The 22498-nt window shown below is 35.1% G+C and overlaps 1 protein-coding gene across 1 annotated transcript in view; it reads right to left on the bottom strand.

The window, feature by feature from the left end:
- Positions 1-22498, bottom strand: part of LOC150101845 (3'-5' RNA helicase YTHDC2-like) — a 503757-nt gene that overhangs the window by 184805 nt on the left and 296454 nt on the right. Inside the window, exons 15-16 of the mRNA XM_090400932.1 lie at positions 20184-20271; positions 11329-11409 (exon numbers count right to left, since the gene is read on the bottom strand). Coding sequence (XP_090257058.1) covers positions 11329-11409; positions 20184-20271 — 169 coding nt within the window. The remainder of the gene's footprint in view (positions 1-11328; positions 11410-20183; positions 20272-22498) is intronic.

Genomic DNA, 22498 nt, shown 5'->3' with positions numbered 1-22498 from the left:
TCAGCTTCTTCAATAAAAAATTCCATAGAATTTTCATATAATAAAAGACATTAAACTGGATAAAGGGCTGTCAATGCATAATATATAGCCTCTGCAGTCAAGTCATCCCCACCTTCCAGCGGTATAGGCTGTTTCCACAAACGGGGATCTGGCAAACCTGGCAAGCACTGCCATTGCAAATGTATATTTTCCCTAGTTGGAGGATATGCCAACTAGACTGTAGGGGGTCTAGCCCTTCCCCATTTGAGGGTACAGCTAGTGAAAAATCCTGCAACCATGTATTTGGACAGTCGTGACTGGAGGGAGACCAAATACTGTAGCTGCAGGGAAAACTGTCGAGGCCACATATGGACAGAAGACTGACTCTCCTCTGAGTAGGCAGTAAGTTTGAGAGTCTGTGACCTCTCACTGCATGCCTCACTTCCTTTATATCTCTTCCTCACCAAACACAATGAACCACGACCAAAAGAAATGCATTTCTACTGTGGATCTCAAAAATTCTCCCACACAAAATAGTTTAAAAAAATCCATAAAAAAACATCAAAAATCCAACGAAAAAATCATAAAAGACAACAGAAATCCAACCAAACAACCCACTAATACTAATTCTTACCAAAAAAAAAAAAAAAGTTTCCACATCCACTTCACCAACATCTGTGGCCTAAACAGCAATATAAATGATGAGCACTACCACCTACAGTCATCTAAACCAGAACTACTATTTCTTTCAGAATCCCAAAGTAGCAACCTCAACAGCCACTGTATACATCTCAAATGCCCAAACTATGCATTACACAGCTCTTTCTGCCACAAGGGTAGCACTTGTGCATTCGTCAGAATTGACATGTCAGAGACTGCAAATCCTTGAATCCCACTGTTCGATCTGCTTTGGCTCAAAATTTCTCTACCAAATCAACCTATCCTATTCATATGCTCCTTCTGTTGCTCTCCAAACTCCATCAACCACTCTGACCTCTTCAACACCTTCTCTCTCTAAAGCTAGACTTTCTGCAGTCTAAATACTATAAGTGAGGTCATCCTTCTTGGGGACTTCAATGTCCACAACTCATATTAGCTCCCTTTCTCCAGTTTTGCCAATCAAAGAGACAGAGATTCTTAGGTGTTCACCATCAGCAATGACCTATCTCAGATCATCAATCTTCCTACCAGAATTCCAAACAACCTCCCCCTCCAATTTGCCAACACACTTGACCTCTTCCTAACAAGCTCCCTTTCCAGGTCCTCCTCTTTTAAACTTGGACCACAACCTCATGCAAGTCTATTTTATCACAGAATAATCTTCACCCACCAGTTCACAGTCCCGTGCCCTTTGGCACTACAAGGGTGCTTACTTGAAGATCTCCATAATTTCCATTCCTCCTTCCCATGGTCCGACTATGCTGCAGTTTTTCTCATCCAAACCTGCTCAGACTGAATAACAGAAATCATCCTCACAAGAATGAAGGCTTTCATCCCTTATTCTACTCCAAATTCTCAACCACCATTCAAGCCTTGGTTCTCAAAAAAGTATGCCAATGCTGTAAAAGAAAAAAACCTCTGCTTACCACAATTGGCTCAAGTCCAAACCAAAACTCCAGCTGCCCTCTCTGCCTATTCTGAGGATAGCAACAGTTGCAAAAGAATCAACACCAAGTCCAAGTCAGACTTTGAAAGGGCCAAATGCTGCAAACTCACCTCCTGTCCAAATGGTAGTTGCACCTTCTAGTCCCTTGCCAAGGCCATTGGGTGAAACTTCTGCCCACCCAGGTTTCCACCACTCTCTCAGATACCAATACCGTAGTCACCTCACCAAAAGACAAGGCCAACTTACAAGCATCACTCTTCTCTTTTAATTCCTCCATTGGTGACGTAGGCAAAGTTCCCTACACTCCACAAAGAACAGCTCCTCCATGTCTCCCTAGTCTTCCGACAAAATGAAATCCGAAGAATCCTTAATAATCTGAACACAAACAAGGTATCAGGTCCTGATGGTATCTCACCTATTGTATTAAAAAATTGTGCCCTAAAACTAACACCGATCCTGTATCGCCTCTTCAATCTATCCTATTCAACTAGCATCTGCCCTACCACATCCAGCTCATCCCAAAGAAAGGTGATAAAAGACAACCAATGAACTACCATCCAATTGCTCTCACTTTTGTTCTCTCAAAAATTATGGAGAAGGTCATTAACAACCAACTCTTGAACCACCTAGAGACATATCAACTAATCAGTGACCAGCAGTATGGATTCTGCCACTCGTGATCTGCAGCTGAACTTGGTTTCACCACCCACCTATGGACTTAGGCCATGGAGAAATTTGGAGAAACGTGTGTGGTTGCCCTCAACATTTCAAAGTCATTTGTGTGGATTTGCCTTCCTACCTCTGCAACTGAATCACCAACTTCTCACTCGCTCACTATGTGCCATGGTGGGAAGTTTACTCTGCTCAGATTTTCCCACCAGAGCAGGAGTACTCCAAGCATCTGTTCTTTCACCCACTCTCTTCCTCTTGTATATAAATGACCTGCTCTCAAAGACTTCCAATCCTATCCATAGCTTTGCTGACTACAGTATTCACAAACCTTGTAGTGCTCAAGTATTAGAATCCTCAAGATTTACCATGACAAGGGACCTGAACTCCAATCTTCTAGCTATATTCCAGTGGGGAATCTCCTCATTTCCAGTTTCTTGTGCTTTCATACTTTCCTCATTCATTTTTTTCCTTCATTCTCCTGCCTGCCTTCTGTACCATACAACAACTGTTTATTCAGTCTTGCTCTAGCTCCCATCTTGTCTGGCGAAGGGTGTCATGTAAGCATGCAGTTTCACTCCTTACTGTCATCATCATCGCCACTTCTTTTATGCTCTCATTTTGTGCACTATCTTCCCTTACATCGCTAATATTCATCACTTCATTTTTGTACTTTCCAGATGACTTACATTTCTTGCACTCACACACAAAATATTTATGACAAACTCGCTCTGCTCTCAATTCCATACCATAACTCGTTCACTCTTAGCAATGAATACACATATCGTATCGTACAAAATCCCTCATGCTAAACTTGACATGAGGAGCAACAAGGAAGCCTTGGCTGCCATTTTCCTTGTATGCATCTCTCTCACACACACACAGTCTGAAATAAGTAAGATATAACAAAAAATAATTACTAAAATTACCAATATTCACTAAAATAAAAGATCTGTAGACTACTTGCAAGCAACACAGTTTGCACTATGTGCTACGCTAGCATCCTCATATACCAATGTTGAACTTCTTTTTTGGATATGGAGAAATACAGATGTTTTGACGCTCCTATGTGGAGCACTTACAAAAAAAACAAATAACTTCATTGAGGGCCTTTAAACTGGCCTATAGAAATTAAAGATGACATAACATCCAAACATGCCATCATCTCATGGATCTACAGAGCAATTAAAATTCATGGAGAAATTATCCCATTAAACTGAATATATATGTGAAGCATTTTCCAATAATGGAAAAACATCTTCCTATATTAAGAATTCAAAAGATTTCATCAACAAGATAAAGGACACCAATTTATATCTCAAAAATATATTAGCAAGAGTAGACATAATGTGTTATTTTATCAATGTTCTCAGAGAAGACATGATACTGCTACTAGAAGAGCTATTTCCAGAGACCATAACTTATTTTAATGGTATTAACAACACCAAACAAACTATTTTATAAAAAAAGATATTTATTAGCTTGGCTTATATTTCACTGAATATTAAACCAACATCCTCAGAGCACAAAGCAGCATATTATAGTTTACATGCAACAAAGAGTAAGTGAAACAATTCAAAATTGGAAAACTTACAAAACTGTTGCCCAACAATTAGCTAAGTCCTCCCCCACCCCTTACTCCTCTACTTTTGTAAAAAATTCAGTCCATTTCAAATCATTAGGATTTGAGGAAATCGTTTAAGGATATCCTTAAAAATTCAGAAATAATGATTAGTTTTGATGTCACTTCTTAATTTACTAATGTACCACTAATAGACACTCTTAATTTAATAAAATTTAAATTTACCTGATATCTTTGAATTACTTTACATGGGGAGGAAAAATTTACAAATGGATATGTCACTGCTATGGAATCCCCCCCCCCACTCACTCTATGGCAAACTTTTATATGGAACACTTTGAAAACAAAACACTTACCACAGCTACATACAAGTCCCTAGTGTGGTTACATTTTGTTGATGATATGTTTGCTATTTGCCCCCCCCATGGACAAGATACTTTAGATGCTTTTGTCACCTACCTAAGCAGCCAACACACCAAAATTCACTTCACAGTAGAAACAGAATCTAATAACTTTTTGCCTTTTCTTGATACATTAGTGGATCACTATCTTTTTTCATTTACAGAAAGCCAACACAAACATGAAGACATCTACACAAACAATCGCATCATCATCCAGCCCAAACAGTATGATATTCTAAAAGCACTTACACACAGACCCAGAGCAATTTGTTTTAGTGATACAGCTCTTTCCACAGAACTTAAATATCTGTGTCATACTTTCTTGGCCAATGGATACAATTCCTACAAAACAGATAAAATACTACATAGTCCCGTTACTTCTCCCTTCCCTAACATACAAAAACAAAACATCATTATTCCTATTCCTTATGTAAGAGGTACCTCAGAAAAGATAGCCAAAGTACTAATAAAACATGACCTTTGCACCAATTCAAACTGCATGTTAAATTAGCAACTCTGATCCGCTCTCCTAAGGATAAACTCCATCCTCTAGCATATCCTGGAGTGTATGAAGTTCCTTGTGACTGTGACTTGGCATTACTATGGGCATACAGGAAGATCTGTTAACATCTGCCTTGGAGAACATAATACATTAACTACCATTATTATGGAAAGTCAGGACTGGCAAACTCCACTTTGGACATCCCTTTGCACAAAGAAGAAAACCAATGCATTATTTAGAAGTTGTTACATGTCAGGAAGATTATTTTTAGAGTCACTATGAAGAATTCTCCTTGCCCGAACAAGTATGGTTGCATTAATTTGCCCAAAATTTGGGAGATTGTCATCTTAATGGCTTCTCGCAGCCATTTCATCCAGACACAGTTGCACTGACTTAGGAGCATCATATTCCTCCAATTTATACCAGCTACAAACACATGACTTGTTATATGGCATGATATACTCGTGGGGGGGTCCATTGATTTCTTTCCAAGCTGTGTATAAACATATGTAGAATCTTTTGAAAAAGATTACCATTGAAATGTTTCAATGAAAATTTCCTTTTCAGGCTGTCATGTGAATAAACACTCTATACACAGTTTGAATAACTTTCTGAATAGCTTAAAGACTGAGATCCATTTCACAGTGGAAATTGAAGAAAATAGCACACTTTCGTTCCTGGATGTACTAATCTCCATCACTGAACAAACATATTGTATACAGAGAAAAGTTCAACATATGCAGATATTTACATTACTTCTCATCATTAACCAGCTCAGAAATGAAGTATCATAAAGATTCTCAGAGCCCCAGATCATGCACCATATCTACTAATAATAACAAAAAGGGAACAAGAAAAGAGAAGTGAAAATAAACATGCATTTGCTTTACCATATGCAGCTGATTTCTAATGTTTTGAGAGAGTATGACCTCATAGCTGCTTTCACACCCAAAACAATAGTCTTCATGCTATTGTCATTCAAAAGTCAATTCACTGCTTAAGAGGCCAGGTCTTTATAAAACTTTTGTGCATGTAGTATCAGTTACTTTCCACAATTAGTTCAGATAAATTTCAGAAGAAATTTGCATGAAAGAGCAAATCAAAGATGGAGAGAAAAAGAGAGCATCTATTATGTTCAAAGTGGGCTTGATACTACTAGTCATGTTAGAAGTTTGATGGAGTGAAACAGCACTAGAAAAGGATTAAAAATGCTATTTAATTCTTCCAATATTCATCTCAGTTACAGAGACATTATCAGGGAGTACAATATGAGACTTGTAATACACACATATATAAAGGCAACACAAACTTAAGTGAAACATGTGGACGAAAGACCACAGTCCTAATTAGGTGGAACACTCTCTAATGGACACTTGTCGTCAGCTTATGACATAAACCGGGATATTGAAGTATTAGCCATATTCTGGGAATTTTATCATATTTATTCAAATTAGGCTGATTTGTAAGTGCAGCAGCAGATTCCAAAAATAGTCTTTTTCTCTAAATTTACTGTGATGGAGCATGGTGGTCATTTTTCAACTGATTCTATGAGCTGTATTCAAGGTATGGTCTGCCAGAATGATCAGTTATGACTACAGATGTATTTTTTATGTTTTTCCATGTGGATGGTAGCTGAACTTCCTGTCTGTCCAACCACCTGGAACTGTGTGTGTGTGTGTGTGTATATGGAGAGAGAAGGAAGTTTATCTTCAGTGGAGCAGATAGAGGTATCTAGTTTTAAGTGGTACTTGAAAGTAGTGCAAAGATTGTATTTCTTTAAGATTCTGGCTATTTTTTTCTGATGTTCCTCAGGGGAAGATGGCGATAGCATTACTAAAATATTTCTGAAGAGAAGGTCATGGATTGGGGGAAAGGATTGATTACTATTATTATTATTTATTTATTCATTTGATAATGTGGGAACTGTAGCCATTAGATAAGAAGCTGTGATGTGTATGATTAAGTTCTGCTGTAAGGGAGGATTCCCTGGAACAAAAGTTCTAAGCTCTGCTGAGGAAGAGGGGGTGGGGGTGGGGGAGATGATAGGAAAGTTTGTGAACGTATTTGAGTATGGGTAGGCTTCCTGTATACTGAAAAGGTAAGATTATCATTGAGGGTAGGTGTGTTACCAAGGATAACACACCTATCATGTTACTAATGATAGTCTAGCTTTTCTAGACTAATGATAGTCTAGAAAAGCTAGCCTATCGTTAGTTTCCTTTTCCATTGTAAATTGGATTATAGGAAGAAGACTACTGAGGTGACAGAGAAGAGTCTAATATGTCTGGGACCATAAGACCAAACAGAAAGCATATCACTACATACCTTAACACATTGACTGCCAACTACGAGATAATTCATAGTAGGCAATCTGGCCGAGAGTACCGACTATGAGTTATCTCATAGTTGCTGGACTTGTCTTTTTCGTGCAGCTGTGAGTATATTCGTAGTATATAAGCATAACTAAGGATAGTTGGCTTCTGGGAAGAGAACAAAAAATCAAGGCTGGCATACATGAACAGAAAATTTATTCATACAGTGAAAATCAAATACAAAGTAATAGAACAATTTTATTTTTTGTGATATTTTTTAAAACAACCTTCCACACAAAGTGCTGGCTTCTCTTCACAGGCTGGATAATAATAATGCATTTCTCATCGTTTTTTAGCTTGGGAACAAATTCGACATGGCTTTTTTCGGACGCAGTTTTTTTTCGGTAGGTGGGATACTCTCTAAATAATGAACTTCTTCCAATCTAACTTTCTTTGAAACTGGTAGCATCTCTTTTCCAATCAACTTCAACAAATGCTTCTCTAAATTTTAGAAGTTTTATGTTAGAATTAGTTACTTTATGAAAAAATTTGAATGCATTGTGTATATATATTTCTATAATATGTAATGCAATTTTTTTCGGCCATCTAATGGTCTTTCTTGCAGCTGAGTAGTACGACAGCATTTGATCTGATCGGTCAATGCTGGACATTCCTTATTATAATGTCGAATTATGTTTGGTCTTATCGAAAATTTTCCATTGCAGTTGGACAGCTCTACCATTTCAACAACATGCATGTTAGAAATACAAAGTACTTCTCGTTTGTCTTTCAATTTACACACTATAGCAGGACTATTTCGCTGCCAAAAATCTTCCCCTTTTTTTCAATTTACCACCTCTATGGGATTTCTCCTTCTGTTATTACATAGTTTTCCACGCACGCAAGTTTTTCATGCAGTCAATAATTTTGTGAGAGTAACAGAATTATAAAAATTATCCATATATAATATGTACCCCTTATCAAGATATTCCTCCAGTAAGTGCAAAACAACTTCAGTAGTGTGACCCAAATTATGGTCAGTTTCTTCAGATTTACCAGAGTAAATTTTTATTTTCATAACAAGACCATTGGACTAACACAGTTCATAAATTTTGATTCTGTATTTGTGTTTTTTATTTTGTATATACTGGCGTTCCGCCAGTATATACAAAATAAATAAAAAACTTAATCTTCTACACCACAACATCATTGATTTGTCGATACAGATATTTTTATCTGGTACGTAGTTTTGGCACATAATATTATTAAAATGATTCAATATTGGTTTTCTCTGTCACCTCAGTAGTCTTCTTCCTTGTATAGTCTGTCAGAAGATGGTACTGAGTTATCAGCGAAATGAAAATAATGCAATAACAACTGGAATCTATTTCGATTAATATATGATCACCAAATCAAAACATTATATTATGAAGTGGGTTTATACTCCAGTAATGCTCTATTAGAAAAGAACAAGGGCCTATTTCTAATAAAAGTCCAATAAAAACTTTTGTTTCTGCGATGTTGACGTTCTTCCATTGTGATGCCCTGTGAGATTTTCTTACTCATGGAAGTTTTGGAATTTCTTGCTCAGCATATAAATTAGTTTGTTCGACCAGTAATGCAAGAAACTCTTCTGAAAAATATAAGTCCACCAATGTTTGTACTGCAAAATCTGTTGTGTCCAGTTTCAAACCAACGTTCTCTTGGAAAATAAATTATTCAGGATATTGTTGTATTTCAGTCCTCAAATTATCGTTTGTATTTGATGTTGTTGCTTGGGAAGTATCAGGATTATCTTCAGGCTTGGGGATGACTTCATCTTCGCTGTCCTCACTCGAATCCTCAGCAGGTTCATAATCGCTACTGTTGTAATCATCCTCGGCAGAAATCTCGTCAAATTCTGACTCATTTAGATTAGCGTAGTACTCAAGTTCTTCTTGAGTCAGTGGTCTTTTCTTATCCATATTGTGGGATTATAAATATATATTATAATAATAATTATAAAACAAAATACTCAAAAAATAAGTAAATATCACATACTCAACTAGGTTTGATTCACTACTGACGAATTTACATACATATCGCTAACTCTGCTTTAGTGAAACAACGACAAGTCGAAGCGTGTCTGAGTATGAATTAACTCATAGTTGGCTACTGCGAGACTTTCTGTTACATATGCCAACTACAAGATTACTCGTGAGACCTTTTTTTCCCAAAAAAACACATTCTGTATGTTTTTTGGTGATTACTATGTATTATAATTAGGGTTTTGAATAATATGATATGATTAAATCAAATTTGCTTCTGAGGCCCGAATCCTGAAAATTGCCCTGGCAGTCAGCATGTTAACCAGATAGAAGGTTTGATAAGGATTGAGTCAAGAGCTTGTTGTTCAAAATCTTCCATAAAAAAAATAAAAAAAAATTGGCAAGGAAGAGAGTGAGAGGGGAGACTGCATAGAGGTACCCTCTATCTGTTAATAAATTTTATTCTTCCAAGAGAAACAACCACAATGGACAGCGAAGGAAAAGAGGTCTATGATATCAAGAGAAAAACTTTCTCAAACCAGCCAGTAAGCCATTATCATTGCTGCTGGCTTGTCATGTATGTTTTTTTTTTTTTTTTTTTTTTTTGTTATTGGTACATGTTTCTAATTGTTCCATATTTTACTCTTCCATGGTTCATGCATTTTGGATCTTCACTTTCTGCATTACAATTAATTTTATACTGAATTTCAGCAAAATTATAAATTCAGTACAAAAAATTTCTCTCAGAAATTAATTTGCTTCCATGCTGTTCTGCCTTGGGGAATTTAGTATAACTGAAATGTTCAGATGAATATTATCTTTCTTTTCAAGGTCATTTAGGGAGCTTTCAACATCTTGAAAATAAACTTTTATTAAACTCTAACCAAAGAATTAGTAGCATTGAGGGTTGGAAAGAGGGATAACTATTTTTCCTATTATGACTAGCTTATCTATTTAGTATCAAGTTTACAATTTATGAAATCATTTTGTATAACAAGCAATGGATACAAAGAAAAACTAAAAAAAGTATGTTAACTGTTTTCTTTTAAAGTGTAACAGTGCTGCTAAAGGAATGTATTATATAATAAGTAAATAAATAATACAAAAGAATAACTTACATGATGATTTTTATTTATTGTAAAATTTTCACTCTGCTATCATGAGCTCGGTATGAATTTTACATCAAATAGGCAGAAGAGAACCATGAAGGAAACAATGAAAATGTGAGTACATGCACACACACACACAAATGACAGAGAGCAGTGCAGTCTCAACTACATTAAAGCCTGCACTGCATAATTTTAAAACAATATATTATTAAATTTTAAAAATATCTATAGAAAACAATAGAATGTATGAAGAAAAACCATCTTCCATAAGAGGAATAACTCCTGTCCATTATTTCTGTTCACAATGGTCAGTGAAGCAAGGCTTCACAACTTTCTTTGAATAAATGCTATAAGAGAGAGCCATTTTTGTGACCTTTGAGTTTTATTCCAAAGGACTTAATGTTTGGTAATGATGGCATGTTCTACAAGTACTGTTCTGGCTTGTGGAATTTAATAGAACTAGAATGTTTAGTACAACAAACAGATCAACCAGGTTGGCCTAAGTATGATAACCTACAATGGCAGGGAATTTCATAAACATCAATGTAGGCTAAAGGTAGAAGTTTATCCTTTGCATATCCTAAAATTCATTCAATATAATTTAAAATTCATACTGAGGATGCTCTTAATAGCAGAGTGAAAATTTTATGATAAATAAAAATTATCATGTAAGTGATTATTATTATTCATTATCTTCATTCTTATTTATTTGGTTATGCCAAATAAATCCTTCACATTGTTATATAATCAAGTTTTCAGAAAAATATTCATTTGAAATAAATTTTTGCTTTGATGACACTGGAAAATATACTCCTAAAAATTGAGTTGATTTTTTACTGATATAATTGTAATTTAAATTTACATTTAAGACTGGAGAGTAAAACAGTAAACAAATTATACAATTGTATAAAACAATCCTCAAATGAACTAAACAGCTTATGAGATGAGAATCAAAAACAAAGAGAGTGATCATATTTAAAAATTGGAGTTAACTGAGGTGAGGAGTAAAGTTTTACTTTCATCTTATTTAAAAGTAATAAAATGAGATTTTGAAATAATCAGTAAACAAACTTTCTAATTTTGCATAAAAGCAAGAAATAGTTTAAATTACAGTTAAATTAATTAGAAAAAAAAATCCTACCTCTTTTACTTTTCCTGAATCAATTACATAAACAACATCATTGATGGTAATACTAGTTTCAGCAATGTTGGTGGACAGTATCTATGAAGGAAAAAAAAACTCTTCAATTCTCATTACTTGTCAGTTAATTATTATTTTTTAACCAATTTTCACATAATCTTAAATAATTTGCTTAATATTATGTGAAAATCGCTTAATGCCTCAGATAACAATCCTGAGATCATTATGATTTATTACTTTTCAGGTGTTACAATCATAACTGTTCAGTTTGTGATAACTGGGAGACATTTTTTAAAATTTAAATGTGCAGTTTTTTCTTTTTTTGGAATTATTTTTTATTAATGTAGTAATGCACTACTATTATTTAAATATATTATTATATTCTATATAAACATGGTTATATTAATTTGGATAAACAGGTAATCAGCAATCACAGTTTAGTATCAGAGAATGTATAGGTGTGAAACATATGTAGTCAACTTTTATTATGGAAGCATAGAGACCAAAGAAATAGTTTGTTATAGCACAATATTTGTTATAGTGAATTTCCTTTAGCACAGCACTAATCTAGCTTTGATCAAAACTTTTCGGTAATTACTAATCACACTCTGAACCTTCACATCATCATCAGCAAACAATTGAATATCTACTTACAATCCAGTGACAATATCACTGATGTAAAGGTTGAACAGAAACAGTTCATGTACTGAGCCCTGTGGAACTCCACTTGTGACCTACTTTTTTCTCTGATACTACTTTCACATATCTTTTTATTTGATACTGCTTCTCAAGCAATTTCCAATCCGACCCAGTAACTTGATACCTGAACCCAAACAGTGAAACAAATATCAACTTATCAGGTGGCAGCCTGTCTAATGTCTTCACAAAATTTAGAATAATGACAGTATATGACTTTCCCTCATCAACTGCTCTTGGAACTTTATTATAAGAGGCAACCAGATTACTACAACAATAGCATCCTATTAACAAACCTGCTAACCTTCATAAATAATACTGACCTCATTTGCCAATTTTGTATATTACTATATAGAACTCCTACAAATTTTTCAAAAATCTTAAAAACTGGACTATAGTTTAATATCTCCATTCTGCCACTACCAATATATAATGGTGCTATCTTACTTTTCTCCCACTCTTCAGAGAATGTTCCAATGGCACGACTTTCATTAAACAGCCAGATCAATGGCAATAAGTTCCTTAGCAGATTCTCTTAAAATGCATAGTAAAATCTCATAGTCCCACTGCCTTACCATACTAACTTTCAGTTTTAGTATTCAAAAGACACCCTCTTCATTCACTTCTAATCCTTCAATTCTCCACACCACCCTAGGAATAAACATGCTTTACTAGGATGAAATACCCTAATAAACTGATCATTAAATAGCTCCACTACATCATTTGCATTGGCCGCATGACTACCATCTCCAACCACAATAATTTTTCCCTCTTAATGGCCACATAACAAAAACATTTGGAATTTTTTTCCTTCGATCATAGTGATGTTTCTTGCTGTATTCTAATTTTCCCTTCCTTTCTTTCTTACTACACCAGTCACTTCCTTAGTTTGATGCATAAATTCCTCATTAAATTTCCCCTAGTCATCCATTTTTACACTAAATCACTTTTTTACTTCAGGGATGCAATTAGACCCTGTTGCTAACAAACATTTCTTAACTAGCTGCAATGCACTACTTATGTCTCTTCCTTCAAATTCTTCTATCATGACACTGCCCAAGCTGGCTTCTAAGGCTATTATAATCACCTCTCTTAAAATTCCATATCCATCCTATAAATCAAAACTACACTGTTATTCTCACCAACTAGGGTCAAGTATGACACCTTGGTCATGATTAGGTCTTCCAATGTTATGATGAAATCCAGAAGTCTTGCTACACATGTTCTCTCCACTACTACATGCTTCTTAAAACATTTATCTCAAAAATTCCAGAAATTAAGTTCTCTTATTACCACATGCTGTTTCCTCTGCTTAATATATACTGCTATAGTTAAAGTTCCTGACTTGCCAAACATTTTCTGCTTCACGGCTCTCTATGTTCTTCATTCTATGGCAACATCCTACTAAATATCTTATTCTGCACACCTCTACCTCATGTCATATACTCTCAAAGCAATCAGCAACATTTTCCTCCTGATTCTTTACCATGAGAGAGCACAACTTATTACTTACTCATAAAAAACATCTTCACCCCTTTCCCATCTTGATGAAATATGCTATGCTCCACTTGTCCAAAGAACAATCTCTCCAAATGTCTGCATCCTTCATAGTTCAGAGGCAACTCATCTCCTACATACAATGATCTTCTATCATTAAATGCACTCCAAGTTTCCACATATTCCAGATCTTTCTTTAACACATTCTTGCTATCAGAGTTGAGAAAAAGAATGACTATTCTTGTTCTATTCAACTCTGCATTATCAAACCTGGGCAAGCAGCTCTTCTTTCACAACTTTTCTGTTGAACAATCTTCGATATGTTCAAATTTTTTGCTACCCTACTTATACAGTCTCTCAGGTCATTCATACCCACCATCACATCAGAATCACGTAATCCACAGTATTGTCCTGCTTCACTGCCAAAGTCACTTTGATGTTTTTGCTTCAGGCAGGCATTCCTCTAATATTCTATTCTGCACACCACTGCATGTCTATACATGATGCGCTCCTCATTCTTCTTTCACTGTGGCATCTCCAACTCTTTCAAATCCATCCACACTGTCTCCTTTGTCTATCCTTTGTTCTCTCTCTCTCTCACTTTTACTGTCATTTTCCTTACACCAATTATCCTCATGAGTCTTTTCATATCTCCATTCACTCTCATCATAAGACTTCATTCTCACACGTCTTCATATCAACCACTCCCTTTTTAATTTTTTTTCTCTCCACCATATACTGTCTTTACTAAACATTCATCCATACAAACAAGGCTATCTATTAGAACCTTTTCCTCAACCACTCCATGGTTTGTTAAATCTATTAACATGCATGTTTTCCTCACATCTCAAATACACTACTCTTATTTCTCTGCCAGCACTCACTCATTTTAAGCACACTGCATTTACTTTTTATTTATTTATTTATGTTTAATATCATTTTCATGCACAAGAGGGTGCAAAGCCTATAGCAAATCAATGTCAGATATTGGCACAGCCAAAAGAAAAGTAATCTTATGATATTTTTATTTTATTTATTTATTATTTTTTTTTATTGAAGAGCTGGAGGCAGTCTTTGAGAAATACTTCATTGAGAAGGCTGTTTCAAACAACAGATAATAATAATAAATTTAGTTTAATCCTTTATCCAAGTGCAAGCAAACAAAGTTTGCATCTGAAAATATCTTCAGGACTGAGGTAAGGTAGTGCAACACCAGGAAACTCCGAGCAAAGGTGGACCAAGCTCTCATCATTCCTTGTCTCAGTATCTCCTTGCGGACATGTATACTACTTAATGCCTCAATAAAGGCCCTTCCCTTAATGCATAGCAGTAGTATACATGTCTACAAGGAGATACTGAGACAAGGAGTGATGAGTGCTTGGTCCACCTTTGCTCGGAGTTGCCTGGTGTTGCACTACCTTACCTCAGTCCTGAAGATATTTTCAGGCGCAAACTTTGTTTGCTTACATTTGGATAAAGGATTAAACTAAATTTATTGTAGTCTACCCAAGTGAAAAATAAAAACTTCCAACATCAAACAACAGAAGTAGATGGAATGAAGAACAACAGGAGCTGCAGGTACGTTGAGTCAGCAAGTAAAATAATAGAAAGTTTTTATCGGTGTGCTAGAAAGTATACATCTCTGAATCAAAAAATTAGAATAACCAAAGGAAATGTGTTGAATGATTTGCAATTCTACTTTATTTCATAGAAAATAATTAGTATCAAATATGAATTAGCATAATCTAAATCCACATTACAAATTGTTCTAAAAATTAGAACAATTTGTAATGTGGTTCAAAATATTAGAATAGTGCGAAAATAAATGCACAAAAATTACAATCAAAGAAAAACAACATAATTTATAATTTGTTGCATTCCCCCCCCCCTAACTTTTATGACCATTCATAAATGGCTGGGCATATTATTTATTAGCATTTCACATTCTTTTTTTTATCAAAACATACCCATACGGTCTACAGACTACAAACAAGTTCATTTTTGTTTCTTGGGGCAACTTCTTGAAGACATTTCTTCATAATTCCCCACGAATTCTCAATGGGATTTAAATCGTGAGTTTGCCAGCCAAGGAATTACACGATTTGCCGAGCTATCTAGTAGTGGTTTTGGAAGTGTGACAAGAAGCCGAATCTTGCTGAAAAAGGAAATCACTATTACATAAATCTTCTAATGCCAGTATCATAAAGTGCTCAAGAATTTCTTGGTATGCTCTGGAACCAACTCTTTTGTACACAATACACAGCCTATCTGGACCCTCTGTGGTCATACAAGCCCATACTATGACAGAGGTTGCAAATTTCACCAAACGTTTCATGCATTCGTTATCAAATGCTTCCCTTAAGATGTCAAACACGTATTCGTTGATGACCATGGGACATGCAAAACATACTTTCATCGCTAAAAAGTATCTTTTTCCAGTCCTCTTGACCCCACAACAGTCTTTGCTTACATCATCATCACACACAAGCTGCCTTTTGCTTGGAAGTCAGTGGCTTCGTCTTAGGCACATGTGATTCAAAAGCCAATTAGTGAAGTCACCTCAATGTCATAGATTTAGACACATTCACACCTAGTTCTTTCCATTGTAAAATCTCATATAGAAAAAAAAAAAAAAGAAATTTTTTTCTGTGTCAATTTTACATGGGCAATTAAATTACATATTATACTTGTGAGTAAAAGAATGTATAACTCACTGTACTGAGATAAATGTTGTAACTAAATGTTAAAGTATTTGAATAAGAACCAAAGGATTTGTAACTGAAATTAAGCTCAGACAGGATTAGGCTAGGAGACCTAAGTCTAGCAAAGGTCACCGGATTATGAAGATTCCTGCCAAAACCTAGCGATAGCATGGGTGACAGAGAAAACCCTCCAGTAAATCCGGAGGACTTTAGAGAAGAAGGGCCAAGGTCGGGAGAATGATATAAAAGACAGAGATTGAGTGGCTAGGGGACTCTTGTTTCAAAGTTTGTTCCTGTGTCAAGCCTTTCCGAGGACGGGGAAGAGTCACATTCCCACAAGCAGCAGTTCCGAAGAAGATGGGAAGTTCGCTAGTAGCAGAGACAGCCTTTTCAAGATATCCCATCGTGAGATTCCCCGATGATCTACTTGTGTGCTGAATTATCGCAGCCATGTCCTAGTGCCCAATCGAAAGTTAGTTGGGAAGAAGAGGAAAGTGCCTGTAAGCCTTGAGGATCTATGACTGTGTAATGAACTAGAAAGATCGTAAGTAGATTTTATTGTCTACAACATGAGAGAAGTTTAAGTGTGTTAAGTTTCATCCAAATGTCTGAAAAGTTAATGCGTAATTATGATTTCTTTGTCTTAAAGATTAAGCGAAATGCTTAATTGATTTTTTTGAGAGTTAGACACGTGATAAGTATTGTCTCCAGTGTACTCTTGTTGTCTTAGTTAGAACCAGACACGTGATATGTGTTGTTTGAATGTTGTATATAATTTGTCTTAGTAAGAATAAACATGTTGTTTTTGTTAATGGCTTGCCTGATCTTGTTTAGCCAATGCTAAACAAGATCAGGCAAGATCTTGTTTATAAAAATAAACAAATAAATATCTCCTCATAAAAATACTGAAAATGTGTGACCTAAGAGTAGTAATAGCTACGACTGACTGATTAATTAATAGCAGTTGATTGAGATATGATCTCAATCAAATTAAAAATTATTCTAATTTTGTGAATGTCGATGCAATGTTTTCAAATAACAGTTTTCTTATAATTTATATTACATTTTTATGTGTTTACGTATCTATAAAGTATGTAGTTTAGAGTATGCTAATTTATATTTGGTACTAATTATTTTCTATGAAATAAATTAGAATTGAAAATCATTCAACACATTTTCTTTCATTATTCTAATTTTTTGATTCAGATGTGTATTATGTATTATACTCGACAAGAAATTATATTCTTGTTTTAATTCTTTACCTAATCATAAGCAAAAAAAGTTTAAATGTGAAGTATCCTCATGGACTAGTCTACTTACATACAGAGACTGATGACTTACGTATCAACTGCCTCAGTATTCTGTATTATGAGAAGGGCATTACCAAGACTGGTTTTTACTTTATCACAAGCTGATACTAGTGATCATGGTGTATTGACCTGGGAAGCAGCTAAATATATGAAGGTTCCAATGAAGACAAGTTAGATGCTAAACTACAAAGCTGGAAATTATGACAAACTCAGAAAAATATCATATTTCATCCCATGTCAGTTACTAAATTGAAAGGATATCAGCACTGCATGGAAGGCTTTGCTTAAATGATGAAGTATCTCAATGTGTCCCTAGAGTTCAAAGAATAAATAGGGTGGGAATGAAATGGATAGAAGAAGATGATGTGGAAGGAATATGGTGAGAATAAGGATGGGCTTTGTTATGAATTATCTGGAGCACAGTTCAGAAAAGTTATGAGTATTGTAAGCTTGATGAGCATTAAAAGAAAGAATGAATGTGGAAAAATAACTTTACTGAATGCAGTTGATACCCTTGTGTCAGAAGCAGATGTGATTGTTCAAATAATGAGTGCTCAATAAGATTTATCAACATGGTGCTCAGTTCTACAACTACATTGCATAATGAGATACAGGTGCATGAGAAGAAAGTTTGAGAGCTTTTGCATAAATTGTATAAGAATTCAGCACATATGCTAAAGGAATGTTCACCTGAAATGGCTGGGTCCTTGACATGGTTGTATAATGTGTCTCAGCTCAGGAAAGATCTCACAGGAAATGGAAATAATGTATGATAGTCCTGTTGTACAACAAGAGTGGAGCAAAAACTGATGTGTGAGTAATGACCTATTAGTATCTCTGGAGTGGTTGTGAAGAGTTTAGAGAAGCTGTTAAGAACTCATATACAGAAATGGTGTGATAAAAAAGCTAAATTTTGCAAGGAACAGCATGGGCTTACTAAAGGGAGGTCATGTCTGAGTAATCTGCACATATTTTATAATAATGTTATGGTTGAAGTTGGATAAAGGGAATGGATACACGATAATGTTGGAGTTTACTAAGGCATTTTATAGGATATCACATGAAAAGTAGTTGCATGCAACAAGGAGGCATAAACTGGAGAATAAAGGATTTGAAAACAAACTACTGGCTTCATTAAGTGGATGGTTGAGAGATAGGTATCAGAAAGTGATTGTGAGTCTACAGTTTTATGGTGATTAGTGATGTACATCAGAGATCAGTTCTTGGATGATTGCAGTTCAATCTATACATTAATGACACTGGGAAGAACTTGACAGGAGATATTCATTTGTTTGCTGATGCTGCAAAGACAGGCATGGCAATCAGGGATGCTACTGATATTCAACATTTACAGAATAATTTGAAAAGGCTGGAACTGTGAGCAAATGATAATGACTATCAATTCAATGTAAGGTTATGCATTTTAACATGATGAGATTTCCAGTAGCATATTATACTGATGGGATTATGCTTTGAGAAACAAACGAGGCTAGAGATTTATGGTGGATAGGAATTTGAAGTTCACAAGTCACTCATCAAAACTGCAATTACACCTCAGATGACAACTGTGATGCTGAAATGAAACACTGATATGTATAGATAAGGAAGTCATTTTGTCTCTTTATAAGACATTGATATAATCACACCTTACTACTGTGCACAGATTTCATCTGTGTTCCAAGGTAATGAAGAAGCTGTAAAAAGAGTAAAGAAGAGTTACAAAGATGATATTGGGATTATGAGGATAAACCAAAAGTATGTTGACTGCAGACACAGGTAAACAAGAGAGAGAGAGAGAGGGGGGGGATATGATAAAGGTCTATAAACCTCTGAAAGGATGTTACAAAATATCAGTTGAAATTTTTCATTATATGGAAGATGGGGGAGGAATCCATGGAAGTTAAGTTTGTTTGGTGTCAAGAAAGGAGCGAGAGCTAAATTTTTCTTTCACAGAGCAGTGAGTGGGTGGAACAGTATGTCTGTTAAAATGATGAGTACATCCAGTGTGAATTAGTTTAAGAAGGCATGACAGCTGATGCATTACCTCCCTCAATGCATCATTGACTCTCTGGCGGTTTCTCACGATAATAATAAATACTTTTCAAATTCAGTCAAAATAACATGCATAGGTTGAAAGGCCTGTTCAAATCCCATCTAAAATGCAAATTTTCCCTGTGCAATGATCTGAATCCTGCTTACATAAAGCTCTAAACTAATCATGCATTAGCACTGTTGATGAGGCTAAGGGTTAGATATTTCATAAACCCTTCTCTAAAGATCAAATATGAAACTTTTTTCAAGTCACTTCAGGTCTCCACAGTAGTGGTCTAACATAAAGTGATGAAATCAATCTCCAAACTTTAAAAAAAAAAAAAAAAAAAAGTTCACAAACATTCATGCCTACAGTGAAATTTGAACACCTAGCTTAAGTGTTCCTGTCTCAGCAAAATGGCTTAGCCAGAAAGTAGATACCATTGACAGACAAATCAGATTATGGAAACAAGATTAACCAGCCTATCTTAGCAATAATAAGTTTATCAGCCCAAAGTAACTATTTTAAGATGGCTTTGATAAATAGGCTTAATCACTCCTAACAGGTTAATAGGAAATAAAATAAAATTTACTTCTTAAACATTTAATTAAGACTTACAATTTTCCTTACTCCTGGAGACACAGCTTTAAATACCCTCTTCTGATCGGAACATTGCATGTGTGAATGCAATGTGTACAAAATGAATCTGAATAAGAAATGCAGAGAAAAGATTTCAGTTTAAAAAAGTCACAGTCGTCATTTTCAGAAATTCACTAATCAAAATTACTATTATTACATATGATGAGTGAACTTAACATTATGATAAAGATTATTTTATTTTTGATTCAAATGAAATGTGAAGTAAATGATAAAAGCAAAATTATTTGTAACTGTTTAAAATATGAAACAGCTTGAAGTATGTTTAAACCAGTGACATAACTAGAATTGCTTCCCCATTCCATTGCAAGCTTTAGATTGGTCCAAAAATGTTCCCTGGTTCTTCTAAACTCATGCTCTGTAATAACAAGATTTTGCTAAAAAGATAAAAACAGCTATATCCAAAACATTTGTAAAGAAATAGAAAGACACTCCAATTCTAATGAAATGACAGATTTATTCAAGAAGGTTAAGTATATAACCAAAAAATTCAAACCAAAACTTAATATAATTGCAGAGGAAAATGGCAAGATCTTAAATGACACTAACAACATAGCCAAAAGATAGAAAGAGTATTGCGCTGAGCTTTATAAGGACCCAGCTATTCAACAAGAAGACGAAGGAGCTATTGAAAACATGGAAATGGAACCAGAGATCCTCAAAAGTGAAGTAGAACAAGCAATCAAAAAATTAAGGAATAACAAAACTCCAGGTCCTGATTCAATATCAGCTGAAATGCTGAAAAACCTTGGAGAGAATGCAGTCAACTGAATACATGATTTGTTCAACAAAATCTGGAAGATGGCTAAATGACTGGACTAGTTTCACCATTATCCCAATCTACAAAAAAGGCAATCATAACAAATGTGAAAACTACAGCACCATTGCCCTTATATCACATACTAGCAAGATTTTACTACACATTATTAAGGAAAGATTACAAAGTTTTATAGACTCAAATCTCAGAAGAACAAGCAGGATTCAGAAAAGGTCGAGGAACTAGAGATCATATATCTAACATCAGACAAATAATCGAAAAAACAATGGAATTCAATTTATGTCTTTTTTTTATTATTACCCCAAGACCTCATGGAGTCAAAGACTCATCTGGGAGGTCCTTTTATCACACACACAGCTCACCATACCGTGCCTTGAACACATTCAAACTCCTTGCAGACACTACACTCTCAAGCAAGGCATTCCAATCATTTACAACTCTGCACGAAAAAAAAACCTGCCTCTCACTCTCCTACTCACACCCTCTTTATACAGTATCTATGCTTTATAGATCACTCCTCCAAGGCCTTTGACTGTATGAAGTGGGATATTTTATGGAATATCATGCAAGATTTGGGAATACCAAACCATCTAGTAACCCTCATAAAGAACTTATATGAAGGACATCAAGCAACAGTAAGAATAAAAAACTCTGTGTCTCCTGCATTCCAATTTGAAAAAGGATAAAGACAAAGATGCATGCTCTCACCATTACTATTCAACCTTTACAGCGAAACTATAATGAAAAGATCTCTAGAAAGTGGAGTTTTAATGGAGGCATTAAATTAGGTGGCCGAACAATCACTAACCTACGATATGCAGATGACACAGTATAGCCACAAACGAACAGGAATTAAAATCCATCTTAAATCAATTAGAATGAGAAAGCTTAAGCCATGGTTTAAGAATAAATCAAGATAAAACCAAAATAATGATTTTAAACAAGGCAGAAGAGATATAGAAGGAATTGAAACTATCGACAATTTCAACTACCTTGGAGTGATAATAACAAAAAAAAAGATGGATCCAAAAAAGAGATAAGAAGAAGAAGAATAGCACTAGCTAAGAAAACGATGACTGATTTAACTAAGATCCGGAAAGACAGGCACATCTCCAAAAAGACCAAAATCATGCCTTGTAGAAATCTTAGTTTTTTTTTTTTTTTTTTATCTTTCTCTATGCTTCTGAGTCTTGGACAGTGACAAAAGGTGATAGAAAAAGAATTGAGGCATTTGAGCTCTGGTGCTGGAGAAGAATGTTAAGAGTGTCTTGGACAGAAAAACAAACAAACAAAAGTATCCTAGAAGAACTGAACATCCACACAAGACTAACAAACATAATTGACAAGCAAATTGTGCAATATGCAGAATGGAAGGCACCTGCCTGGAAAAAATAATCATCCAGGGTAAACCGTGTAGAAAAATAAAAAAAAAGAGGGACCTCCCCCCCCCCTGCAAAAAAAAAAGAAGGATTAACCAAATATCAAGAATCACCAGATT

Source organism: Typopeltis vanoorti, chromosome 11 (genome assembly GCF_054136105.1).
Source record: "Typopeltis vanoorti isolate ZY-2024b chromosome 11, IOZ_Tvanoo_1.0, whole genome shotgun sequence".
Classification (NCBI taxonomy): domain Eukaryota; kingdom Metazoa; phylum Arthropoda; class Arachnida; order Uropygi; family Thelyphonidae; genus Typopeltis; species Typopeltis vanoorti.
Note: the sequence above shows the minus strand (reverse complement) of the source record. Positions and strands in the feature narration are given on the sequence as shown.